Raw genomic sequence first — 27824 nt, 5'->3', positions numbered from 1 at the left:
GCAGTGAGAAGCTACCTCCAAGACTGGCAAGCATACCGCTCAACTCTGCTCCAGACTCGGGCCCGTGTGTGCTGGGGGCATCTACTCTGGGACCCATAGATACCCACCCTTCCCCATGAGGCAAGATAGACACCTTTCCTTTCAGAAGAAAATTTCATTTAATTCTACAAATTTACAACTTGCCCCAAACAACACAGAACAACAGTAACAACGACAATGATGCTGCCGACTCAGCAGATCTGGCTGTCACCACCCAGTCGGGCCAAGTCCATCAAGCTGACCTCAGAACTTGAGGCTGAAGCCAGGGCCAGCAGCTGAGGCTCCCTGGTTGGTGGTGGTGAGGTGGAAGCCCGTCTCCTTCAGGTCGTCGTCTCCCTGTGAAGTAAGGTGGCCATCATAAGAACTGACCCACCAGACCTCCCCACGTGGGAACCCCATTAGTTGTCATGCCTCTCACCAGCTGGCTGTAGCCCAGGCCGCCCTCAGGGGGCCTCGGACTCGTGCCTCTCTTCACCCTCTGCTGCTCACTCTTGGCAGGCCACGTGGGGAACATGGATGAGTCGATGGGGAGGGGAGTCTCTCGGAAATACTCGTGCTTGAGGCCATCTTCTGCGCTGACCCTCCTCCCAGGGAAGTAAGTCAGAAACCTAAAGAGAAGGGCACAGGGCAGGGTCTCTGCTGTGTGCATCATGGCACATATGTCCGTCACAAGCTGAGCTAAGCCTTTTGCTTTCTTGGGGATACTTGCGGTGCTGAGCCGAGATGGAAGGGGAGGCCCACTGAACTTCAGCATCCCTCAAACCCAGTGTCCTGGGGCTTCCAGGCCCTCAGGCCCCAGTGGCTGCAGACTGCTACCCTCAGACTTACTTGTTCATGAGATCGAATCCTTGATCTGATAACAAAGCTCCGAATCGCTTGCGGAGGTTGTTATAGGGATACTCGCTGAAGGTCATCTTCTTGACGGCTGGGAGGTCATTATAGCCAGGCCAGATTTTCTCACTGGGGGTCCCCAGGTCCTGAAAAACAGGGACGTCTGATTAGATACACCCTGTATGGGGCCCACACGTGTTTGCCACCTTCAGAGAGGCCACCAAAGGACCACACTGTGCCTGGGGTACCCAACCGATTCCAGTTCTGCATCCACACTGTAAGCCATTCCCAAGACTGACAGAGCACCCCCACACTCACCTTGAAAACCTTGTTAATCTGATCAATCTCTGACTTCCCAGGGAACAGAGGTTTCTGTGTCAGCAGTTCTCCAAATATGCAGCCCACTGACCACATGTCCACAGCTGTGGAGTATTCCTAAGAGTCCAGAAGAAACTGTTCAGATGCATGCAGACCCACATCAGTGTCACCTGCAGGTTTGAATGAGGCTACCATGGGGCATGAGGCAAGGAAGGTTCTCAGAGCCCTCTTCAGACTTACCTTAGCACCAAGGAGCAGTTCTGGGGCACGATACCACAGGGTTACAACAACTGGAGTGTAGGCCTTTAGGGGTGAACCATACTCCCGAGCCAGCCCAAAGTCGCCCACCTGTAACAAGGACAGGGTGGTCTGTAAGACCAGACTACAGACTGCTTTCCCAGGCACGAGGCTTGGAAAGAATAGGGGCTCACCTTGAGAATGCCAGCATGGCTCAGCAGAAGGTTAGAGGTCTTAAGGTCACGATGTAGGATCCAATTGTCATGGAGGTGCTTCACCCCACTCAACAGCTGAATCATCAGGGTCTTCACCTCCCCTGTGAGAGTGATGAGATCACACAGACGCTCTCTCTCCCCCATGAATTCCCAACGTCTCTGCAAAGGGCCCTGGAGCCCAGGGTTATTTGGTAACCAGCAGCAACTAGACTCCAGGGGAAAGTTCATTCCAGGACACTTCCAGCCAGGGTGGCTCTGAGCTCACCAGGGTTACCATTCATACGCCTGGGGTCCCTAGGGCACCATTCCTACCTTTACTCAGAGATCCCTCACAACGTGCAGAGAAGAGAATGTCCTGCCCTTATCTCATGACTGGACAGCACTGCTGTTCAGGGTGGAAGGCAGCCATACCTGGCAGGAAGGGCTGTTTCATTGTCTCCATTAGGCTCTTGAGGTCGTGTTCCACATAGTTCATCACAATGTAGATCTTGTCCATGTTGCTTCCCACAACAATTTCCTAGGAATTAACAGTCAGTATATGCATTCTGGACATGGCTTCTACCTCCAGCCCCACCCTAGAAAACACTGGTTCTTGGAAACCTGAAATTGAAGTCACACATGCTGTGAGCAACAAAGAACTACTAAGACATCTTGGGAAGCTGATGCCCTTGGAAGTGCTATTGCCTGAGCCCAGGATATCAAGGAACCCTCTTCCTTGTCCCTTCAGGGGGTAAGACTCAACAGAGGTAGGGCATGCCGAATGTGGAAGCTGAACCTTACTCTGACAGTGACGATATTGGGGTGCTGGGCCTTGAGGATGGTGTTGATTTCCCTCAGTGATGTGATTGGGAAGCCTTCCTTCTCCTTCTCCATCTTTAACCGCTTCAGAGCCACAATCTCATCTGGAAAGAAGATTATGTAAGCTGGGCATGGTCACTCATGTAAGCTAAGGCAGGAGGATTGCCATGAGTCTGAGGCCAGTTTGGGCTAAAGAATAGGCTTACCCCCCCCCCCCAAAAAAAAAAAAAAACAAACTAGACAGTTGTAGTGGTGGTAAGTGCCTTGAATCCCAGCATTTGGGAGACAGATCGCTTGAGTTCATGGTCAGCCTGATCTCTATGCTGAGTTCCAGGGTCACCCTGGTCTACATAGAATTCCAATGGAGTCAGGGCTACACAGAAAGAACCTGTTTCAAAAAAAAACCAAACCAAACAAAAAAAATCAAAACAACAACAAAAAGCCAAAAACAAACAAAAAGCCAAACAAAAAAACCCAAACCAAATCAAACCAAAACAAAAAAACCAAAAAGCCATATAAGTGAAAAGTGAGCTCTAGAGCACATCAATAGTAAACCAACCATGATCAAATTGGGCTTTTTCCAATGTTAGGGATAGTTCAATATATGTGAGCCAATAAATGTTACAAATTCCATAAATGGATTCAGGAACAGAAATTATATGGTTATCTTGATGCTAAGAAAAAGTTTTTTGACAAAATCCAACATTCTTCATGTTAAAATCCTGAGGAATTTTAGTATAGTAAAGGATAAATGTGATACACTTAACATAATTTTTGAAAGATTTATTTATTATATAAGTATACTGTAGCTGTCTTCAGACACACCAGAAGAGGGCATCGATCCCCATTACAGATGGTTGTGAGCCACCGTGTGGTTGCTAGAAATTGAACTCAGGGCCTCTGGAAGAGCAGCCAGTGCTCTTAACCGCTGAGCCATCTCTCCATCCCAATTAACATTATATTAAGTGGGGGGAAACTTCAGGGGTTGGAGACAACTGAGCAGTTAAGAGCACTCACTGCTCTTGCAGAAACCCAGGTTTGGTTTCCACATGGAACCTACATGGCTTTAACCATCTTTTCCAGAAGATCAGATACCTTTTTCTGGCTTCCTCCGGCAGTAGGCAAGCACACAGTGTATAGATAAACATGCAAGTAAAACACTCGTGTACACACACACACACACACACACACACACACACACACACACACACACACGTGTGTGTGTGTGTTTTAATATATATATTAAAAAAAGCATTTCCACTAATATGAAGAACAAGACAGGGAGTCCACTGTCTCTATTCTTTGGACAGGGATTCTTTATGCATCCATAGCCACCCTGGAACATACTCTAGACCAGGTCAGCCTCACACTCAGATTCACCTGCCTCTGCCTCCCAAGTGCTGACATTAGTGGCCTGTGTCCCTACACACAGCTATCCACTCATACTCGATACAGTACCAGAAGCCTTAGGAAACAAAAGGAATGCAAATAAGAAAGTGAAAACATCTCTATTTACTGACAGTACGACTTTACATCTACAGAAGTCATCCTGGCTATAGCTTTATGTCAACTTGACAGAAGTCAGAGTCACGAGAAAGAAAACCTCAGTTGAGAAAATACGGCCATAGGCAATTTTTTCTTTTCTTTTTGTTTTTGTTTTGTTTTGAGACAGGATTTCTCTGTGTAGTCCTGGCTGTCCTGGAACTCACTTTGTAGACCAGACCAGTCTCAGACTCTGCTGGGATTAAAGGTATGTCACTCCACAACCACCCACCTGTAAGGCACTGTCTTAGTGATTGATGGGGGAGGGCCCAGCCCATGGTGAGTGGGTGGCTGAGTTCCATAAGAAAGCAGGCTGAGCGAGCCATGATGATCATCAAGCCAGTAAGCAGGACCCCTCCATGGTCTCTGCATCAGCTCCTTTTTCCAGGATTCTGCCCTGACTTCCTTCAGAGATGGATTACTGTTGGGGGCACAAAGATCCTTGGACCCACAGACCACAGGGAAACCAGGAATGTTAAACACACAGAACTCTCTTCTCAATGGAGGAGATAAAATATCTGTTTTTTTCCACCCAGAAGGCTGGGAGTGGATTTTATTAATGATCTTTCTGCTATCTGTAGAGGCAGACCTCATCCATCTTTTGCTAGATTCTCCCTCACTGCACCATTATCTTTAGCTCTCAGTTAAACCAACTTTTAGGGGTTGTTACATGTATTTTATAGTCTGTTGACTTGGCTAGAGACCATACTAGATTCTAGACCTTTGTAAAGGAGTTTCTACGAAGTCACAACTTAAGCTTTATTGTGTACCTGGAATTGAACTGAATGTTGCCTGGAAACTTTTCCCCAAATTTACTGTGTTTTAAATGTGCTGACAGTGCACCACCTGGCATTAGACTCTGAAGTCTGATCCAGGTTGATAAGATCAGTCTGAACTGGTTTTCATTCTCATCTGCTCTCAATCACTGTTTTAACTCCTGTGGGTCCTCATTAGACGACAACATTGAAATGTAAGATAAATAAGCCTTTTCCTCCCACTTCCTTTTGGTCATGGTGTTTCACTGCAACAACAGTAACCCTAAGATAATAGGAGACATTAAAGACTCCACAAGAGAGCCACGGCCACGGTCGCATCGGTAAGCACCGCAAGCACCCAGGAGGCCTCGGGAATGCTGGAGGCATGCATCACCACAGGATCAACTTTGACAAATATCATCCAGGTTACTTCGGCAAAGTTGGCATGAGGCATTACCTCTTGAAGAGGAACCAGAGCTTCTGCCCAACTGTCAACCTGGATAAATTATGGACGTTGGTCAGCGAGCAGACACAGGTCAATGCAGCAAAAAACAAGACTGGAGTTGCTCCCATCATTGATGTTGTTCGATCAGGCTACTACAAAGTTCTGGGGAAGGGGAAGCTCCCTAAGCAACCTGTCATCATGAAGGCCAAGTTCTTCAGCAGAAGAGCTGAAGAGAAGATGAAGGGTGTGGGAGGTGCCTGTTCTGGTGGCTTAAAGCCACTTCAGAGGTTAATTAAATACAAACATTAAAAAAAAAAAAAAAAAAAAAAGACTCCACAAGAGTCCTAGAATGTCATCCTAGAACAGATAATAAACATTTTCAGTTTGATAAACAAACTTAACACACAAAAATCAAGTCTTTCTATAAACTAATGAAAAACGTACTGAGACAGATACTGGAGAAACAATTCCATTCATAAAAGAAGCAAAACATGCCAGGTATGGTGGCATAAACTTTTGATTCTACCACTTCTGGAGGCACACAATGGGAGAAGATCTTTAATGGCTATATACCTGACAGGGGATTAGTATGTAGAATATACAAAGAACTCAGGAAGCTAAAACAAACAAACAAACAGAAAAAAAAACCCAAAACGAAAAAACCAAAAAACAACCTATCCATAAGTGGGCCATAGAACTGCAGAGCATTCTCAAGAGAATTCAAGGCCAGCAAAAGAACTGCTTATCCAGAGTACCTGGGACTGGTTTCCAGAAAACACATGACAGGTAACTCTAGTTTCAGGGAACCAATACCCTCTTCTGGACCCTATAAGCACTGTACACACGGTACACAGATTTACATAAAGAGAAAGCACTTATGCACATTTTTAAAAAGTAGAAATAGTTAATAAAAATTTATTTATTTATTTATTTATTTATTTATTTATTTATTTATTTACAGAGCTGGGGACCGAACCCAGGGGCCTAGCAAGTGCTCTACCACTGAGCTAAGTCCCCAACCCCTATAAAAATTTTTTTAAAAGTACTCAACATTGTCAGCCATCAAGATAATTAAAAACATGGCTTGAGAGATGGTTCAGTGGTTGAGAACACCATCTGCTCTTCCAGAGGTCCTGAGTTCAATTCCCACCACATGGTGGCTCCCAACCATCTGTAATGGGATCTGATGCCTTCTTCTGATGTGTCTGAAGACAGCAACAGTGCATTCACATACATAAAATAAATCTTAAAGGGGGGCAGGGACTCTGCTTGCCCCTGCCTCAAAACAACAACAACAAAAAACAAAACATGGTGGTTGCCCTCATGAATTCTTAGAAGCTAGAGCTGCCCACACAAGACCAAGTTAGTCAACTTTTCAACATGGATGTGGGCGGGGCTCATGAGATCCCATCCTTAGCTGAGGAGCTATTGGCAGTTGATAGCATCTGGGTAAGGTGTGCCCATGCTCTAGTGGATGGACCCACACCCAGGCATATGCTGGCAGCACTGAGTCATATTGGTTATAAAATTAGAGAAGGAGGAGGAGGAGGACGAGGAAGAAGAAAGAATATATGTATAAAATTGTCAGAGAATAAATTTTAAAAATCATGTCAAGGAGCTAGGAAATGGTTCAGCAGTAAGGAGTGTTGGTTTCTCTTCCAGATGGCCTGAGTTCTGTTTCTGAGCACCTATGCTGAATGGCTCACAATTATTGTCAGGATCCCTCTAGGATAGGCTAAGATAGCAGGTGGCCTTCCAGGAGGCAGCCCGGTGCTTGCAATAGTCTGCAATGGGTGAGCTTTATGAGGCAAAGAGACTGCATCTCAGCACCACTTCCGGTCATTATTAAGTTAATATAATAATCCCTGAGCATTAGCCCACTCTATTGAGCAGATTTCCTGCAGATCAACATAAAGATGAACTTTCACTAATTAATGCTTTTAGATGAATTAATGACTTTATAGAATTCCTGATTTGATGTTAGGAAGAAAGTTTTGGTTTTAGACAAGGTTTCTCTCTATAGCCTTGCCGGTCCTGGAACCCTGTTTTTTTGTTTTTTGTTTTTTTAAGATTTATTCATTTATTATATATAGGTACATTGTAGCTGTCTTCAGACACACCAGAAGAGGGCATCAGATCTCATTACAGATGGTTGTGAGCCACCATGTGGTTGCTGGGATTTGAACTCAGGACCTCTGGAAGAGCAGGCTGTGCTCTTAACCACTGAGCCATCTCTCCAGCCCCAGGAAGAAAGTTTTAAGAGATGGTTTTGGTTAGAACGATGTAATAAACTTAGAAAAAAGAATACAATTTGCCCACTTCTCATAAAAGTAAGGAAAGGCTGCATAATAAGAAATACAATGAGCTTTCATAATTACACTAAAGAGAGAAATAGGCTTGGGACAAATTTGTGTTCAAGGAAAAACATTCAGGCCCAAGGACGAAGCCGCAGGTATGCACTCTGAAAAAGCAAGGCCATAGAAGCATTGCTCTGAACTTACTTTCACCATCCTGTAACTCCCATTCTGTGTAAATTTTATCTATAAGGTAATTTTTTAAAGAACTTTTGTCTATAAAAAGGCCAGACAAAAGAAATAAAGATGGTGGGCTGGAGAGGTTAAGAACACTGACTGTTCTTCCAGAGGTCCTGAGTTCAAAGCCCAGCAACCACATGGTGACTCACAAACATCTGTAATGAGATCTGATGTTCTCTTCTGCTGTGTCTTAAGACAGCTACAGTGTATATAATAAATAATCTTAAAAAACAAAAGAAGTGAAGATGGTATGGTGTGGTGGCTTGGCGAGCTCTGCCTCATCCGTCCATATGTATATATGTATGTCTGTATACGTGTAGATGTATGTATATATATGTGTAAGCATACATGAAAAATTATGGAGTTGATTGAAAGATGGCTGGGCCTTGCCAGAGAGTGGTGTATGAATGTATGTGTGCCTGTGCACATTTGCCTGTGTAAAGGATCTTAATTCTTTTCCTTTCCTTCCTCTCTGGTTCACAAAAAGTCACCCAGCCGTGCCACTGAAGGGCTTCTGGCTGCCTGGCCAGAAAAGGGAGTACTAGCAATAAATCATTTATCTAACCCCCAGCCAGGAAGCAAAACGTCATAATTCCTCTGAAACCATTGGCTACTGCCCCCTGTATGACTAAGAATCAAAGAGCAAATATTATTAATACTAAACAACTTTTACATCCCGCTGACGCTCTGCCCAACTGGCTAACTTCCACAGAGGACCCAGCCCAGGGCAAGGTCCCAGCAAATTATAGCTCTAGAGACTACAATAATAGTGTGTGTGTTGGCACATACCCTTAATCTTAGTGCTCATGAGGACTTCAAGTTCAAACCCAGCCTGGACAATACAGCAAGTTCCAGGTCAACCTCTAGTACTCAGAGAGACCTTGTCTCAAAAATAATAAGGCAAGCTAGACCTGATGGTGTACACCTCTAATCCCACCACTTGGGAGACAGGGATTCTGTTGAGTTCAAGGTCTTCCTGTTCTATACAGGGAGTTCCAAGCCAGCCAGGGCTACACAGTGAGACCCTGTACCAAAAAAAAAAAAGTTAAAACAGAACAAGGGAAGCCTGGGCAAGTAGTTTAACACAGTGGTTGAGCGTCAAGAATCCCAGCATTGCAAACAATAAGAGGGAACTTATAGGTCTATTACTGTGCCTTTGGCCATTTCCCTGGCCTTCTCTCTCACCTCTGGGGCTTGCCATCTGCTGTCACAGTGAACAGCAGAATCAGAATCAGAGTTTGGCTGAACTTGGGCTTCTGAAGATACCAAGAGGCTCAGGTATACTTCGTCTGAGTTAAGACCTGGTGCTAGGTATATGGGCATAGCGTGGCCTGAGAACTGGCACCAAAGAAAGGGTAGGGTTGCTTCCAAAGATCCAATGGACCATGCAAATGGGAATCCACATTTAATAACCACGTTCTGACAGTGCACAGGTAGAGACCAAAGGGGCAGGACACCAGGGTCTGCACAAAGACCAAGGGGAGGTTCACTGCTTTTCAGAACTCCCAAGGTTGACCTTGTAGTAGTGCAGGAGCAACAAACTCATATCACTCACGAATGAATCCTTGTGGCAGAGTGGGCGACAGGTTTCTGCTGACTAGTACCTGCCCCTAGCACTCCTTTAGTAGATTACCTACCTGTTTTCTTGTCCTTTGCTCTGTAGACCACCCCATAGGTGCCTTCTTCAATCCTGTTCAGACACTGAAACTCCTCTACACTCCGGCATCCCTGTGGAGGAAGTAGGGTAAGAGGGCTCAACCGCCATATTTGATAACCTAACAGGCTTTATCTGTACAGGGCAGTCATACTGGAGACCTAGCCTAAGTGACCTAAGAAGAACAGAGTATGCATGTGAATATATGAATAAAACCAACTTAAATTTTTACTCTGCTTCATCCAAGACCACCTACCACTTTCCTGTGAAATAACTTAGCATGAATAAGAATATCTCTTTAAAACTGTGTCCTGTCTGGTGAACTAGGCCACCCTAGAGGGGGCATGGCCTGCCCACCCCCAGTGACAACCTTCCATGCATATCATGGGATACCACTGGGATACCACTACTCTGTGCGGTCTATGGCCAGACTCAACTATCTGGAAGCACTAACTGGAGGGCAAGTGACCAGAGCTCAGAAAGGTGATACACTACCCAGGACCACCATGTCCTCTACATCCTCAGGGCAGTGTTGCACACTCACTGGCAATTTCCTAAACAAGTCCTATGCACTAACACTGAATCTCTTGTAATATCTAGGGATCAAATAAAGGCAGAAGCAACAACACACAGCTCTTGGTACCAGTAAGCCCAACAGTGCTGTCAGGCATATAGGGAAGTACCACGGTTAAGGCTGTGAGAGGCTGGTGCCACGACAGACCACTGTGTGGAGAATGTCAACACCTCAGGAGAGCCATGAGCACCAACAGCACGACTCTGCTCTGTAGCGCCTACTTCATCTGTAAACGGTCACCGCACAGGCCTGGGTTAGGAGAGTGGGAAGAGTCTGACCTGCAGGGCTGGCAGGTACTTGGGCAGCTCTTGTTTTAGCTCAATAGGTGACAGAGCTGGAGAGTCGGGCACATAGTCTCCCTCGGTAGGGGCGCTGCTCTGCGGTGTCCCCTCACCAACTTCTTCTTCTCCTTCATCACTGTCCCCAGAATCTCGGTCAAATCGCGACTCTGGAACTTTAAAAGTTAAATCTAATTATGGAGGAGGAGAAAGTAAGTACAACTTACTCTCCTCCTGCTCTGGGGCTGTGTGAAGTGGTATGCCCTGTGTTTTCCATGGCAGGAGTCAGTTTAGGGCCTATCCTTGGGAAACAGGTATCTGAATACGGTCTGGAGCCCTGGTGATCTAGGCAGAGTCAGAACCAGACACTGGACTAAAATGTAAGATGTCGCATGAAGTGGGGAGGCCATGATTCATGTCTACCTTGTTAGCTACTTGAGGCCAGGCCAGGTCTCCCATCTCATAAGAGTGCCTGTGCCACCAGACCCCAGAAACTGCTCTCCAACACAACTCCATTCCCTCTGAGCATAAAACCATGGGCTCTCTTAGCATCTATATCACAGGGAAGGGTGCCATGCAAATAAAGCTGTTTCCTGCCAAGTAACATCAGCCACGGTGGGCACAGGATGCAAAGTGAGCAATGGTGTGTCCTCTAGGAATCACATCTCTCAGATCACTCTCAGTCAGGACGGCAGTTCTCTATAGCTTCCAGGGAATATAAGCTTCTTGAACTTATGGGGTCACTGCATGCCGTGGATGGTTTGTGTTAAGAGGACCACATACTGCCTCTCTCAGAGCGTCACTATACAGGGGCAGAGGAACCACAGAAGTCCTTACCAACCAAGATGTGGTTCTCATTTTCTCTGTCTTCATCTTCACTCATTTCTTCGTCACTGACTTCTTCTGTAAAAGACAGATGTCTGCTCAGATCAGTATGGATCGGAGAGCTAGCCTTGGCACTACAAGTTCACCCTGCATCAGGCTGCTCTAAAGGGTCAGCAAGGTGTGTGGAAAATAGCAAGAGTTCTTACCTATCAATCTGTGGTGGGGGTAGGGTCTCTTTGTTTTCCTGGTGATACAGGGATTGAACCCAGGGCCTCGCATACTAGCACCAGGCAGGTGGCAAGCACTTTACTATTGAAGCACATTGCCAGTCCCAATTTTGGAGTCAATGTGAGTATCACAGAATAAGGCAAGTTTATTTGGATATGTGCTTTCATTAGATGTTAAATTGGTCTTCTGTAGTACCTAAACTCTACACAGGAAACATAAAATACTTTTCTATCACTGTAATCCAATATGACCTGCCAGCTCCTTACCAGCAGACTGTTCTGAGGCTTCCTCAGAGTTGCTCCCAGTTTCCTCCTCCTCTTCCTCCTCTTCCTCTTCTTCCTCTTCCTCTGACTCTTCACTGGTGCTCCCTTCCTCCTCCTCTTCTTCCTCCTCCTCCTCCTCCTCCTCCTCAGAACCTGAGCCTGATTCTGCTACAGAACACAAGAGTCACAGTTAAAAAGGCAAGTCCTGGTTCTCCTCTGGCAGCAGCGAGGCCTCAGCCAGGCGGCCCCAGATACCTGATGAGGACTCAGCTGAGCTGGTCTTCCTCTCACTGTCACTGATGTCCTGGAGGTCCGACAGCAGGTCTCTTTCTTCCACCTTCTCTTCTCTCACTTGTGAGATAAACCACACACAGGTGAGTGGAGAGGTTAAAAACTGCACTTGCTCTCTAAAACGGTGCTATTCATTTGTTTTTCTTTGTGAGTGTTTGCCTGCATGTATGTGATACATGCCTGATGCCTGCTGAGGTCAGAAGACAGTACTGGATTCCCGACAAACAGTTGTCAGCTGTCACCTGAGTGCTGGGAACAGAAGTCAGGTCTTCTGCAAGAGCAACAAATGCTCTTAAGCATGGACCCATATCTCCAGTCTTTTTTTTTTTTTTTTAAAAGACAGCATCATTCATATATATGTATATGTATATGTATATGTATATGTATATGTATATGTATATGTATATGTATATGTATATGTATATATCTCTCCATCTCCCAGGCTGGCCTAAAGCTTACTACATAGCAGAAAATGACACTGGACATCTATCTGATCCTCTTGTTCAACCTCCTGAGGTCTGGGATCATAGTCCTATTTGACCTTTTTTTTTTTTTTTTGAATTGTGGTGCTTAAGATCAAACACTGGGTAGGTTACAATACATCCCCAACCTTTGGAACATGTTATAAATAAACAAGACAGAATCACCCAAAAGTTACATGCAGCTTACACAATGATCAAGTTCACTATTTACAGAAAACAATTAATTCATCCACCCATATTTTAATCGGAAGAACAACTTCCAAAAAGACCAGCAACGAGCACCTCAGTTGAAACACATGCCTTGTTGGGAGCACATGTGGAAGTCAGAGGACAATCTGTGCAAGCGAGTTTTCCCCTTCCTATGGATCCCAGGCATCATACTTAGGCCATCCCATTCAGCAAGCGCTTTTACCTGATGAGCCATTTTACTGGCTCACCAATACATGATTTTATTGTGAAAAATAAATTGCTTGGCAAAGTCTCCTTAATTTCATGAATTGTTTTGTTTTCCCCTCACATTTTAAAAATAAACTTTTAAGGTTAGCATATAATACAAAATAATAGGTTATTTTATGGCACTTTTATATATCATAATTACAAATTTCACGTTCAGGTATCTCCCAGAAAAGACAGCCCATGCTTGCCCAGACTCACCTGGCTTCCGGTTGTCTCCCAGCTCAAAGCGCTCTCTTGGTGGCCTCAAAGGGCTGCGGCTCCAGTGGCCAACCTTTCCCTTATCACTGTAGTCCTCCCTCATGGTACGGTGATGTGCAGAGACTGTACATACAAAACAGAGCAGAGATGTTGCTGGGAGTAGCCTTCCCAACGTGGCTCCACACCATGAGTGCTACAGACCTACATACAGACCTTTGGCATTTACAGCTTCACCATCACAAAAGCCAAAATTCATTTGGGAATAACTCCAAGCTGAAGGCTATCAGCTCAGCAGGGGACCTTCTAAAATGATCTTCACTGGTTACAGAGGCCAAGGTGGGAAAGGATTCTGGGAAGATGGCAGAGTTAGAAATGCCAGGCAGCACTTCAACAACAACTTGGCCTGTGTTAGCTAATTAGTATGGAACTCTAGAATCAGTTGAGGGTCTTCAAGTTCCGGAGGAGGCAATAACAACTGGTCAATTCTGGTCAATTTAGCTGTTAGCATAGTAGAAGTTGCCACTCTCATCTCCTGGGCAATCAGTTATTCTGGGCTCCAGAGAAGTTTGCAGACAAGGACTTGTTCCCAATCATCAAAAACCTATACTCTCGATGCTATGTGCAGTCCCAGAAGGGATAAAGTACCCAAGCTGTTGAGACTGTACCCCTCTGCTTAGGGTGTCCTTTAGAGAAAACGTAAGGACCAGGGCACTTGTGTCCACTTCTGGTTTTTCTTTTCCTCTTTTAGAAACTAGATATTTAAGGACATGGACATTAAAGCAATTGTAAGCACAGGGGAAGCTAGAAATATGACTGCATATTTCCAAAGAAAGGCAGACTTAGATTTGATGTGTAAGAGGATGTGCCAGGCCAACTGTCAGAACAGACAATGTCAACAATCACAACACAGTCACACCAAGCCCTGAGGAGGGATCTGATCTCAGAGCCAAGACAGACATTTAAGTTAAATACAAACAAACAAGACCCAGCATGGGGGCACATGACTTTAATCCCAGCACACTGGGCAGAGGCAGGCTGATCTCTGACTTGGAGGTCAGGTTGGTGTACCTAGTGAGTTCTTGGACAGGTAGGGTTACAGAGAAGAGACCCTGTCTCAAAACAAAATGAAATAAAAAACAAAACACAACAACAACAAAGACCAAAAACAAACAAATGAGCAACAAGAAAACCCCCACAACCAACTGTACTGGGTAGTTTTATGTCAACTCGACACCAGCTGCCTTTGAGGAATCTCAATTAAGAAAATGAGTCCATAAGACGGGGCTGTAAGCAAGCCTGTAGAGCATTATCTTAATTAGGGCTCAATCCATTGTGGGTGGTGAGCCGGTGGTCTTGGATTCTGTAAGAAAGCAGACTGAGCAAGCCATGAGAAGCAAGCCAGAAAGCAGCAGTCCTTCATGGCCTCTGCATCAGCTCCTGTCCTGTTTGAGTTCCTGTCCTGACTTCCTTAGATGCCGAACTGTGATGTGGAAGTACAACCCAAATAAACCCTTTCCTACCCAAGGTGCTTTGGTCATGGCGTTTTACCAGAGCAATAGTAACCCTAAGATACCATCCAACAGAACAAACAAACAAACAAACAAAAGCGAACAACTTTACTCCTCAAGGGCACTTGGGAAGCAGAGGCAGGTGGGTCTCTGAGTGGGAGGCAAGTCTGGTCTACATAGTGAGTTGCAGAACATCCAGAGCTATGTATAGACCTGGTCTCAAACTACTAAACAAAATACAAACAAAACAACAAACACTTACCCACAAGACATTCAAAGAAAAAGCAATTTTTGTCCTAGTCAAAGAAAAAAAATTAACCACTCCGATGTAGGTATGATGGGAGATGCCAAAAAAGACAAGTCTGAAGAAATGGCCTCAGGGAATGGAAGTCACCAGCCTACATCTGACCTCAGAGAAAAGTGTGTGGCTGATGTCCATGTAGTGGTACCATGGTCTACATTCTTGGCCTCTCTGGCAGGGGACCTGCCTGCTGCACACCTGGGATGAGAAGAAGGCAATGACTCTAAGGCATGTGCTGCCATGCTGATTGCCCAGGAATGGCTCAGAAATACAAAGAAACTGTGTAGTCCTATCTGCCACAGTGGACTTGGGGCCTCAGTTGGTCCACAGAGCCCTGTCCACTAAGGTGTGAAGGCAGCACAAGAGTGAGAGTGCTGTCCTACTCCACCAGGGCTATGAGCAGAACTCCACCTAGCACTACTTTCTCTGAAAACGCCTTCATGAAAACAAAAGACCCACAAGCCTTAAGACCACCATTATAAAGATGCTCAAAGAACTAAAAATGGGGCGAAAATCAAGGAAATGATGCCATGAACATGAAAAAGCCAATAAACATTCAGGAAATCCAGTTGGTGTCCTATGATCCCAGGACTTGGCAACCTGAGGAAGAATGACTGTTGAGAGTTCGGTGCCATACCAGGACACCATTGAGTTCTAAGTCATCTGGACTAATTTGAGACACTGGCTCAAAAAAAAAAAAGAAAAAAAGTTAGGCCTTTTAAAATATGCACGCTGGAAAATTTTAATCCTCTCTAGGGATCCCACAGCAGGTCTGAGGAGGCTGAAGACAGACTCAGGGAACTGAGAGACATAGCCATGAAAACTATGGAACCTAAGAGACAGGAAGCAAAAAGCACGGAAGAACAATCCTGAGAGCAGAAAGGACCCATGGGACACCAACGGCCCAGCCTGAGATTTACTGAGTCAATAAGGACTAGAGAGCAATGGAGTCACACCCACAGCAGTTAACTGCCGAAACCCATTTCCCACAAGACATGAGTATCAACACTCATTCTGCTCAACATACTCCAAGAAGGATGAATTCAAAATGCAGGAGACAATGGAACTCTCTCTGGTATGAGGTAACAACTGTTTGTAAGTCTTTGTTAGGCTAATGCATCATTTCTTTTAAGAGTACTATTTGAAATATTTTATGACAGGACCAACTTAAAATGGCTTCAGAGGGATAAAAACAACAGAATTTATAAGTTACTGAAGTGAAACTAAACTAGTATCAATTCAAGTATGTCATAACTTTAGAATGTTGTATATGTCCGATTTATAACCATACAAACAAAAATCTAATTTAGAAAAAAACAAAAGAAAATGAAAAATGAATTCAAATATTTGGCTAAAAAAGAGTAATAAGCTTAGAGAGTTGGCTCAGGGGTTAGGAGGTTAAAAGCACTTGTTCTTGCAAATGGTTCAGGTTCAATTCCCAGTATCCACATAGATGCTCACCACCTCCTCAGGCACCAGGCATACATGTGCTGCACAGATAGACATGCAGATAAAACACTCATACACATAAAAGGGAAATAAATAAAATTAAAGAGAGAGAGAAATAGATTAGTAATACAAAGAATGTCAATAAAGCAAAAATAAAGGATAAGATATATGCAGGATAATAATATATAACATCATTATATACTATAATATACAAAGAGCAAAATGACAAAAGTAAGCCTGTCCTACCAGCCAGATTTCAAAAGGAAAGTCTGACACGAGTTTGAGTTCTGATATCCACAGAGAGGCTCATGATAGTCTGTCTCCAGTCCCACGGGATCTGACGACCTTTCCATACCTCTAAGGACACCATGCACATACATGTTACAGACATACATGCAGGCAAAACACTCAGAAACACAGAATGAAAGTAAACCAATCATTGTTCAAAGGATAAAGTGGATAATGTACATGAAATTTAACAGGAGGGGGAGGGGCGAGGGTTTAGTGAAGCAAGCATAGGAGCCAAGAATTGCCAGTTTCTGCCTCCCATCAGGGCATCTTTCCCAAAGCCCAGTCTCGGCTGTACATCCTAGGCTCTCTGTAAGGATGAGCCACCTGTGTGAGATCTATGGCATACCTGTCAATCCCCTCAAAGTAACCCAAGGAAAGGCTCCATAGAGAAAGAGGACAGTCCCTCCCTCCTACCTTCCCTACGAGCTTCTCTCTCTTTGCGGCGCTCCTCTGCCCTCCGTTCCCGTTCCTTTTGTTCCCGCTGTTCCTTCTGTTGCTCCCTCATCTTGCGCTCCCGCTCCCTCTTCCTTTCTAACTGCTCCAGGCGGTCCCTGGAAAAAGCACACCAGGTCATCATGTTCCTACTCCAAAGGACGTTTCTTTTCATTTTTTCATTTTTGGAGGGGGGGCCTGGGAGAGCAGGGTGAGACAGTTTCTCTGTATAGCCCTGGCTGTCCTGGAAATTCTCTGTAGATCAGGCTAGCCACAAACCCAGAGATCTGCCTGCCTCTGCCTCCCGAGTGCTGTAATTGAAGGCATGCGCCACCACTGGCTGGGGTGGGGTTTCTGCTCAACTCATGTGGTGTACTTGTACACCACAAACCCACAAATGGCTTCTTAGGTGTGGAAAGCACATATAATCAAGCCATCCTGGCATGCCACAGCAGGAGAAGGCAAAGCCCAAGAAGAGGCTATCATGTCAGATTCCAAACAACGGCTCTATGGCTTCTACCAACAACTCTAGGAAAACACAGTATGGAAGTCCCCACGTACACAAGAGAATCCAGGTTAGGTCCAGCACATCAAGAGAACACAAATAAGGGGCTGGGGATTTAGCTCAGTGGTAGAGCGCTTACCTAGGAAGCGCAAGGCCCTGGGTTCGGTCGCCAGCTCCGAAAAAAAGAACCAAAAAAAAAAAAGAGAACACAAATAAAAGCTGCTACAAAGGAGGCAGAGAGGCCTCCTGGGAAAGTGAGGACGCAACTGTGGCCCTAAGACCTTCACCGGAGTCTGGGCAGATGGACCTTGAGGCAGCCACTTACTGCCCCAGTTTGAAACAGTGTAAGTTTGAACACGATGGGGAGAGCAGGGGAGCTAGCTGCTTGAAAACAAGGTATTAGAAAACGAGGTACTGAAACATGATTAAGTGGCTAAAGTCATTTTTTCATATTCCTATGCATAGACAAAAGGTTCTGTTTCTAGAGTTTTATGTTTTAATTATCCTCTGATTTTAAATGAAAACACCAGATATGTTATGGTATTTTTATTTTAACTTTTTATTTGTTAGGGTTTCATTATGTCTCCTGGACTTGCCTTAAACTTTTTAGCAATTTTTCTGCCTAAGCTCCTAAAAGCTGGCAACACAAGGATACACTACAAGGCCTGGCTATTTTTACTATTTATTGGGGGAAATGGCAAGTGGAGATAGGGTCTTACAGTACAGCTGAGGCTGGTGTCAAGCTCATGAAGACCCACCTGCTCTACTCTACTGCTGACATGTACACTCACCATTTCTAGCCTACCGTTCGTTCTGAAGGTCTTCCTTACTATTTCCATAGAGTTGTAAACTAAAGTCCACCAGTCCTGATTTACCAAAAAATGTCTTTATCTTCCTTTCACTTTTGTAGAAAAAAAAAAAGTGCCAGACACAAAATTCCTAGTTGAGATTTTTGCTAAATGGTGTAGAGCTAACACATCTCAGCCCAGTACCACCATCCTGACAGGAAGTGCAGATCTCTCTGGCAACTCTGTTCACCCTGCTTGGGGATCACTGAGCTACTTGGATACAGATATCTGGATTTCCTCAATTATAGCCAGCTTTAAAGCTAGTTTGGGGGAGAAGAAGGTAGTCTTTGTTTAGTCTTATCAAGAAATCTGTCTACATGTTTTCTCTCTTCTGTTTTACCTTACAAAAACCTACATAGACACTCAAACTTCACCTACCAAGCTCCATTTGTATCCCAAGTTCCCGTCACTGGAGAAGGCACCCTCAGTCTCTAAAAAGGGAATGGTGGGCAGAGACATTCCATATGCTATGAGTTTACATCCGGCCCCTATAGGCCTCAAACTGCCTGCTGAGCATACCAAGTGCTTCAGTGAGAAGCACTTTTTTGTGCTTTTTTCAACTTTTTTGTTTTTCTTTCTCAGTGACAGGGCTTCTCTGTGTAGTCCTGGCTGTCCTGAAACTCAATCTGTATACCAGACTGGCCTTTAACTCAGAGATCTGCCTGGCTCTGCCTCTTGAGTGCTGGGATTAAAGGTGTGTGCCAACACTGGCAGGCCTTACGATGAACACGTTAGTTAAAGTAAGAAGACATACCTACTCTAGGTGAAGCCATTCCCTCTGCAGAGGATTTTTAACCATGTAAGGGTGGAGGAAGTGAGGCTAGAGAGATAGCTCAGTGGTTAGAATACTCACTCTTCTTGTAGAGTTTTCATCCATATCAGGCAGCTTAGAAGCACCTGTAAGTCTAGCTATAAAGGACACGCCCCTCTGACCCTTCAGGCCACCTGCACTCACACACATAAGCATGTATGCAGAGAATTAAAAAAAAAAAAAAAAAAACAAACAAAAAGGATCTTTCAGAGTGGAGAAAGTGAACTGAGACTAATGTTTGAGCATTAATTCATCTCTCTGCTCTTGACTGTAGGTGTGTTTAGCTACTTCAACCTGAAGGCATGAACTGCCCTGCAATGAATGCTAACCTAAAATGGTGGAACAAGTCAGCCTTTTCTCCTCCCTTAGGCTGCCTTTGTCCAAGTATTTTATTGTAACAGGAAAGGAAATTAAAGCAAAGCATCCACATCGATCTCTAGTAAGCACCGACTATGGCAGGATTCAAACTATGAACTTGAGTGACTTTCTCTTAAGATGCTGCTACCTTTCTTTTCTCTTCCTTCTTTCTTTGTTTCTTTGTTTCTTTCTTTCTTTTTAGGAGCAGGGGGCCGAACCCAGGGCCTTGTGCTTGCTAGGCAAGCGCTCTACCACTGAGCTAAATCCCCAACCCCCTCTTTTCTTTTCTTTAAAAGACAACATCTCACTTTGTGGCTATGACAGACTCAGAATTTGGTATGTAGACCAGGCTGGCCTCAAATTCAAAGAGCTCTGCCTGGCTCTGCCTCTTTAGTATTGGAATTTAAGGTGTGTACGTGCCCAGCCTTTGCCTTACTGTACCACAGCTTAAAAATAACCCACCATGAAAAGGTATAAGACTTCATGTTCTCATAAGACAGAACCTGCCTCACTCCCCAGTGCCACAGGGTCAGAGTTACTCACAAGACACACCTTCCCACCGTGCTTCCCTCTCGGACTCCCCTACTTCAGGTCTGGCTCAACTCTCCATCTTCAGTGCCTGAATTCCTATTTGGTGACTTGTGTCAGTTAATACTGTCACCTTGACAGGGTCTAACACTACCCAGGAGACAAATCTCTGGGCACCACAATAAAGGAATTTCTAGACTGTTTTGAGGTGAAAGGATCCACCTTAATGTGGTACCAATCAATGTACCTGGATCCCAGAATGAATAAGGAGAAATAAAAATGACCATCAACATTTATTAGTCTGTTTCCCTGCTGCAGATTTAACATAACTAGCTGCCTAATATTCCTGCCACCCTGCCATGATGGACATACCCTCAAACCATGAACCAGTGTATACCCTTCCTTCCTTCCATTGCTTGTGTAAAGTGTTTTGTCACAGCAAAGAAAAAAGTTACTAGTGTAGATCCTCAGCCTTCCTCTGCAATATCCTTCCCCATCTGATCCCTAAGCCAAGTCTCTCAGTGACCACAGTCACTTTATTGAAGGTCACTAATGAGCAGGTCTCACCTCTCTCTCCTGGAATGCTCTCTTGCCATCTCCCTCCTCTTCTGTCTTTCCCATTCTCTTCGTGCTTTATCCTGTTCCTCTCGATGCCGTTTCCGCCGCTCGTGTTCTCTTTCTTTCTCTTTTACTCGGGCATGTTTCCCTAATGAGACATGAGCATCACACAAAGGGACTCAATTTTCAAACCCTTAAGTTGAACATTAAATCAAGAAAGAATGAGACTAGAGCTGAATCTTCAGTTATGAGTGCTTGCTGTTCTTTCACAGGACCCATACTTGGTGCCAAACACACACACATTCACACAAACACACTCACAGACACAAACACACACACGCTCTCACACACACACAAGCACACTCACACACAAGCACTCACACAAACGCTCACACACAAGCACTCACACAAACGCTCACACACACACACACACAAGCACACTTACACAAACGCTCACACACATACACATATATACACAAACACACACACACACACACACACACACACACACACACACACACCTGTAACCTCAGTTCCAAGGGATCTGACATCCTTATCTGACTCATCTACATATGGCATACATAGGTGCTTGCATAAGTGAGTTCGAGTGCACTACTACGTGCATGTAGGAGCTCCTGGAGGCGGAGGGATGTTGGACATGAGTGCTAGGAACCAAATCCAGATCCTCTACAAGAGCAGTACACACTCAACCACTGAACTGTCTCTCTGGCCCTGATTCTCACCTTTCTTAATGTTATATCATGATATATTATTTTTAGAACTTAAAAAAAAAATCAATATTACACGATACAGAACAAAACTGTTTGTTTTAAATAGATTTCTACACCATGTTATAAAACCACATTAGCAACTGCATTTACGGGGTTGGGGATTTAGCTCAGTGGTAGAGCACTTGCCTAGCAAGCGCAAGGCCCTGGGTTCGGTCCCCAGCTCCGAAAAAAAAAAAAAAAAAAAAAAAAAAAAAAAAAAAAAAAAGCAACTGCATTTACAGTAAGATTTAAATAGGTTCATGAGATTCCTTTAGAAGCCAGGTATACAGAATTTAGGAGGCTGAATCTTGGGTGCTAGAGGATAGACTGAGCTACCTAGCAAGATTTTGCTTTTAATAAATGTTAATTTTAAAAAACAAAATGAAAGACAAAACAAGAACAGAACCTCTTGGCAGTGGCACAAAACCAGACCTCTCAAGGCAAAGCCATTAGTTGGACTTGACCCCAACACCCATTTTTTTCTTTTTCTTTTTGGTGTTTTCATCTTTATACATTGAATTACAGCAATTGTGTTTGTAGACAAATGACGTAAAACACACATACCAGAAGGAAAAGCAAACAGTTATTCCAAAAAGTCTACTGTGAGTTTATGCTTTTGCCTAAAATTTCATTCGTCTTGACTTTTAGATACAACTGAAGAAAGCAGATCACAACAGGACACACAAAGAGTTATGACACCACAGAAAGAGCGAAGTCTCCCATACCTCCCTCTGCTGAGTGACTACGATGTCGACGCTTCTCTTTTCTTTTCTCATCTTTTCTGTGATGAGCCTTTTCTTTTCGAGACATTTGCTGGGGTGGTTTGATGGCCAGAGAATCATCCTCCTCTCCTCTGTAAGAGAAGAGTGATGCTGTGACAGCAAGTGCATAGAACCAATGTCTACTCAGAGAAAAGCATCATTCCCAACACAACTATGAGAAATGAGTGTGTTCTGTGACCAACAGGAGCGTCTTTCCACAGAGAGGGGCATGATCATTTATTAGTTTCCTTGATTGTGGTGATGGTTTCATGGCCAAGGTGTAACATGTCAAATCATTCATTATATGCAATTCATTAAGTTATTTATATTCAATAAGGCCGCTAAAGTCCTGTCATTTTTATTACCTTTAACAAATAAAAAGGCCATTTCACAGAGCTTTCAACTACTTCTTTAACACCAAGATTCTGGAAGAATCTACACTCGGAGCTTCTCTGAAGTAGTTCCCTTAGTTATATTACAAGACGGGAGAAGAAAACAAATGACATCACCACACCCAAAGAATCATCAGACATCAGCACTGCTGACAGTGGCCTCTCTAAACTCAACTTTGTATTACTTCCAAAACTGTAGACTTGCAACACAGGATAAACATTTAAATGCACCATCTAAATGGCGCTGGCTTGATTGAAGATATCACAAAGGAAGGGACACATGCTCATTTGGACTTCATAATAATTGACTCCACACAAAAGCAACGTCACAGGAGACAAATACAAATTTTAAATAGCCAGGCATGGTGGCACACACCTTCAAATCCCAGCACTTTTGAGGCAGAGGCAAGTGGATTTCTGAGGATTTATAGAGTGAGCTATAGGACAGATAGGACTACATAGAGACCCTGTCTCAAATAAAAAAACAAAAATACAAAAATTTTATTTTTTTAAATAAATACATTTATGTGAATGAATGTTTTCCAGCATATATGTATTACATTACAAGGTGGGGGGGGGTCAGATTTTTCTGGAATTGGACTTAAAGATGGTTATGAGTCACCATGACCATTGCGGCTTCTGGAACCAAACCTGTAGACTTGCAATACAGCATATGAAAACAATAAGTCGGGCTGGAGAGATGGCTCAGTGGCTAAGAGCACTGACTGCTCTTCTAGAGGTCCTGAGTTCAAATCCCAGCAACCACATGGTGGGTCACAACCATCTGTGAAGACATCTACAGTGTACATATATATAATAAATAAAGTAAGTATTAAAAAACACCGAAAAAACAAAAAACAACAAGTCAGACCGACAAAAAGCAGGCTAGGGACAAGAGAGAAGGCTGAGGAGTTAGGAACATTTGTTCTTCTTGAAAAAGACCCATGTTCAGTTCCCAGGACCCATACTGGGCATCTTTTTCTTTTTTTCTTCTTCTATTTTTCAGAGCTGGGGACCGAACCCAGGGCCTTGTGCTTGCTAGGCAAGGGCTCTACCACTGAGCTAAATCCCCAACCCCCATACTAGGCATCTTACAACAAGCTTTTTTTTTTTTTTTTTTTTGGTTCTTTTTTTTTTTTTTTCGGAGCTGGGGACCGAACCCAGGGCCTTGTGCTTCCTAGGTAAGCGCTCTACCACTGAGCTAAATCCCCAGCCCCTTACAACAAGCTTTTACTCCAGCTTCTGAGTCCTGTGGATAAAGTAACAAACTAACTAACTAACACACACACACACACACACACACACACACACACACACACACACACACACACACACAGTCTGTCTCTGTCTCTCTCCAATCAAATTGCAAAAACAAACACGTTTTAAGTAGCTGACAATTCTGCATTGGGATACATTCACAGCTAACATAGGGCACATGTGGCCCACGGGCTACAGGCTAAACATGACTACTACAACACCTTAAATTCTCTCACCTGTCTTCCATAGAATCCTCTCTTCTGTATGGTGAGTTCCTGATTGTGATTTCCATTCGATGATCTCTCAGCTCCCCCTCCTCAAGGGAATCCCTTTTGGAATCCCGGTCATCAGACTAAGAAACAAAGAAAAATGAAGCATTAAGTTATTTTCCTCCTCAGTAACCTTTCTTCTTTTTCTACCTTTGAAAAATGGTTTGTTATGTAGCTCAAGATGGTTTTGAGCTAGAAACCCGCCTCAGTCTTTGAAATGCTGAGGTTACATTACCGTATGTATCTCACTATACATACACACATGTATATATACATATGGAATCATATGTGTGTATACCCATATATACATATATATACACACATACATACAAATATACACATATATTTATCCATACATTATGTATATATAATACATGTATAAAATATATATTGCACTGGCTGGCTTTGAACTCAAGAGATCTGCCTGCCTCAGTCTCTTGAGCTCTAGAGTGTTAGGATTAAAGTTTGTACAGCCTAAACATATCTTTAATGATAATGAGTTTGCTGAGAAACTCTAAATATACATTTTTTTGAATAGAAACTTTACAAAACATAACTTTTGTTCAAAACTCATGTAATTAACATCACATTTTTTTTTTGTAACCTGAAACCTGAGAACAGAAAGTTTAAAACATACATGAGAAGGGACATGAGACTGTGCCACAAATGTTAGCTTTGCTGAGCCAAAATTAAGACCTTAGTTGGATTTTTACATGTGAAATACATAACACATAAATTGACAATAAGTACTTCTGGCAGTATTTCTTTAAAAAAACAAAAAGATTTATTTATTTTATGTATATGAGCACACTGAAGCTATCTTCAGACACACCAGAAGAGGGCGTTGGATTTCATTACAGGTGGTTGTGAGCTGGGAATTGAACTCAGGATCTCTGGAAGAGCAGCCAGTGCTCTTAACAGCTGAGCCATCTTTCCGGGCCTATGTCAATGTTTCTTATCCAGTCACCTAACAACTCTGAGTATGTCATCGTCCAAACCAAGGTAATTACAAAGCACTGGTTTTAATTGCAAGGAAAGTTCCCACTCCATTAAAAATGCTTGGTAAATGGTATTATGAATATGCTAATAATGAAATGAGAAAAATTAGTCTGGTGGCAGTAATGATTCTAGGTTCAGAACATTTTATTTTTTAACGAGATATTATTCTCCTTTAGATACAGCTTCAGTGTGTTATTAATCTACCTTCAATGTCAACTGAGCATATGAATGTTTTTGTTAATTTTAGAATAGATTTTGGGCTCACCTGTGACATTTGGAAGTACAAAAGAACTTCACCGAAGAAGCGTTGTTCTAATGGAAAAATGAGGGCAAAGAAATTAAATCTTCTTTAAGAAAACCACTTACTTAAAAAACATAGCTTACATTTTTTAAGCGTTTTATCTCTGCTTTCTCCTCTTGTTCTTTCCTTCGTTTCTTTTCCTGGAGAATTTCATCTAACGTTTTCACTTTCCAAGAGTCCTTTTCATCACCCATTTGAGTTAAAACACTGCAAAAAGAAAAATAATTCAAGCAACCTCGGGACACAGAAAGCTATGGTCTGTCGCTCTGTGTTTTCTGAACACTTAAGTCTAATCGTTAGTGTTTCAGAATAAGTCCCGGAAGTCCCGGTAGGTAGGAAGGATTCTGCCTGAATAAGTCGTTTCTGTCACTCCTGTAAGGTTTTGGGCAACTCAGTTTACCTCAGTTCAGTTTTCCGTAAAACGCAAACATCATCATCATCATGATCCACGTAATGGTACTGTTCTAGGATGAAAGACCATCCAGGTCAAAGATCTTATTTCAGTGCCTCGCACTCAACAAACTCTGCCTTAGGTGTCAAAAGGTTGTATGAGTAACAGGTAAGATCAAGGTGTACTGTCAAACACTGGACTCACGGACCGGGTCCGACTTTTGAGGGTTCAATCACTCAAACCTGAGGCGGGGGCTGGCTCCGGGGAGCGCCAGGGCCTGCCGCCTCCACTGCCCTTAGCTCTGTGCAGCAAGACTGGTCGCGGCTGCAGTGCGTCCTTCTTCAGGAGCGGGATTCTTCAGGAACGTCGTAAACTCACATTCACCCCTCACCCCTACGCCGCCACTCACCCCTGCGCCGCTACAGCCGCCGCAGCCGGTCCTGGAGTCTGGGAAGAAACAGCGCCCGGCGCGAGCCAGGATTGTCCTCACTTCCTTCGCGGAAGCGTGCTGATGACGTATTATGAGGACGGCGAACCGCGTACGTGCTCGCTCTGCTTTTTTGCCCCTCAACAGTATCCTGCACGCACCGGAAGTGTCCTCAGCTAATGACGCACGGCTGGGAGGCTAAAAGCAAAGTAGCGTCTAGCGCCGCCCTAGGGTGTCTCTAAGAGATGACGTTGGAGCCGGTGCGCCCAGGCGTCTTTGGATGAAGGCCACGCCTCCCCCTGCACCCCCGCGTTGCCAAGCAGGACGACCTCCTGGCACAATGTAGCAGGCGCAACAGCCTTTGCACTCGCGACAAGCTACTGGACCTTACACAACCAGGCATTTGTGTCTATCTGTCAGACTTACATGAGGCCCTTCCTTGGTTTGGGTTAATTCCTGCTAGTCCCTCCAGAGTGGAGTCACATTAGAGGATCATGCCATCAAATGGAAAAAACAAGCTGTCTTTCTAACTTACCTATGAAGCATGTGATGAAGAAGCCCCATCCCCCGTACCCCTCCCTACAGGAAAAGAACATGGAAAGGAATCCAGTTTCCTCAGCCTTCTATCTTTAAAGCCCACCTCTTCTGCTTGGCCTATGAGTGGTTGGGTTTTTTGTTCTTGTTATTGTTTTGCTTTGAGACAAGGGTTCTGTAAGCAGACCTGGCCTCGATCTCTTCTGCCTTCTGGGAGGACATTTACCACCATCCTCTGTATTATTTTTGTTTTGTTTTTCATTCTAATTGCTGAATTACAAAGCTAATTAAGATCTCCAGATTGTAATTTCGTCTTGACACACATTGAAACATAGGAGGTAGAGTTTTACAGTAAGATTTTAAAGATGAAACTATGGCAAAAGCGTTTACTTAAACCAACTGGAGGTCTTAAAGGGTTCTACGATTCCACTAAAAACCTATTAACCTATCAGGGCTTATGGAAGAGAGAGCAGAAAGAAAAATTCCTGCTGCTTGTCTTGCAAATCCTGTGGGTTTAAAAAAAAAAAAGAAAAGAAAAGAAAAGAAAGAAAAAAGCAATGCCATGCACACCTTTAATCCCAGCACTTGGGAAGTAGTGGCAGGAGGATCGCTGAGAGTTTTTGGCCAGTCTGGTCTACAGAGCTAGTTTCAGGACTGCCAAGGCTAAAAAAGAAGCCCTGTCTGGAAAAACAAAAAATAGCAACATAATTAAACTTCTTGAGTTTGGGAGCAGAAACAAAACGAAAAGCAAACCATTGTGATTATGGTTATGAAATGGTAAGATGCAGAAGAATATAACAACTAGTGCACGAAAAAATTGAGGGGCATTGGAGTGAACGGTTTTGTGATCCAGTTCTTACTTTGCCTCCAGAGTTATCAGTGACCTGGTAACCAAGTCTGATTTCAGTAGCATAAATAAAACTTATGCAAGCCAGGCGATGATGGCACACATCTTTGATCCCATCACTTCAGAGGCAGAGGCAAGTAGATCTCTAAGTTCAAAGCCTGCCTGGTAAATAGAAGTTACAAGGGTTGGGGATTTAGCTCAGTGGTAGAGCACTTGCCTAGGAAGCGCAAGGCCCTGGGTTCGGTCCCCAGCTCCCGAAAAAAAAAAAAAGAAAAAAAAAAAGTTACAAGTCAGAAAAACCTTGTATCAAAACAAAACAACGACC

The 27824-nt window shown here is 43.8% G+C and overlaps 2 protein-coding genes across 11 annotated transcripts; one reads left to right on the top strand and one right to left on the bottom strand.

Moving 5' to 3' along the window:
- Positions 1 to 139: 139 nt before the first annotated feature.
- On the bottom strand, positions 140 to 26241 carry Cdk11b (cyclin-dependent kinase 11B). Of its 10 annotated transcripts, none has more exons than XM_006239531.5 (20): positions 26101 to 26241; positions 25265 to 25311; positions 23968 to 24083; positions 22047 to 22174; positions 20561 to 20699; positions 16927 to 17063; positions 12964 to 13086; positions 11792 to 11887; positions 11540 to 11704; positions 11058 to 11123; positions 10221 to 10396; positions 9352 to 9442; positions 2421 to 2542; positions 2052 to 2157; positions 1620 to 1741; positions 1429 to 1536; positions 1189 to 1305; positions 868 to 1016; positions 458 to 647; positions 140 to 375 (listed from the first exon to the last, which is right to left on the bottom strand). In XM_006239531.5, exons 2-20 carry the CDS (start codon positions 25271 to 25273, stop codon positions 283 to 285), a joined length of 2253 nt encoding a protein of 750 aa, XP_006239593.1. In that variant the 5' UTR covers positions 25274 to 25311; positions 26101 to 26241; the 3' UTR covers positions 140 to 282. The 10 variants fall into 10 exon arrangements, with proteins under 10 accessions (XP_006239593.1, XP_063143249.1, NP_665709.2 ...); XM_063287179.1 differs by having other exon boundaries at positions 11540 to 11701; NM_145766.2 differs by lacking the exon at positions 25265 to 25311 and adding an exon at positions 25384 to 25507 and having other exon boundaries at positions 26101 to 26131.
- Positions 4994 to 5509, top strand: Rpl27al10 (ribosomal protein L27A like 10). Its single transcript, XM_039111394.2, has one exon. It carries the CDS (start codon positions 5121 to 5123, stop codon positions 5487 to 5489), a length of 369 nt encoding a protein of 122 aa, XP_038967322.1. The 5' UTR covers positions 4994 to 5120; the 3' UTR covers positions 5490 to 5509.
- Positions 26242 to 27824: the final 1583 nt, after the last annotated feature.

Source organism: Rattus norvegicus, chromosome 5 (assembly GCF_036323735.1).
Source record: "Rattus norvegicus strain BN/NHsdMcwi chromosome 5, GRCr8, whole genome shotgun sequence".
In the NCBI taxonomy this organism is placed as follows: Eukaryota; Metazoa; Chordata; class Mammalia; order Rodentia; family Muridae; genus Rattus; species Rattus norvegicus.
Note: the sequence above shows the minus strand (reverse complement) of the source record. Positions and strands in the feature narration are given on the sequence as shown.

Bases quoted from the DNA above. Each gene is read 5' to 3' on its own strand.
- Rpl27al10 (XM_039111394.2), top strand. From the start codon at position 5,121: ATGCATCACCACAGGATCAACTTTGACAAATATCATCCAGGTTACTTC.
- Cdk11b (NM_145766.2), bottom strand. From the start codon at position 25,494: ATGGGTGATGAAAAGGACTCTTGGAAAGTGAAAACGTTAGATGAAATT. The intron at 13,087-16,926 runs GTAGGAGGGAGG...TTGTATGTACAG, and splicing joins GAGAGAAGCTCGTAGGGAAG to TCTCTGCACATCACCGTACC. The intron at 2,543-9,351 runs GTAGGTAATCTA...TCTTCTTTCCAG, and splicing joins AGCAAAGGACAAGAAAACAG to ATGAGATTGTGGCTCTGAAG.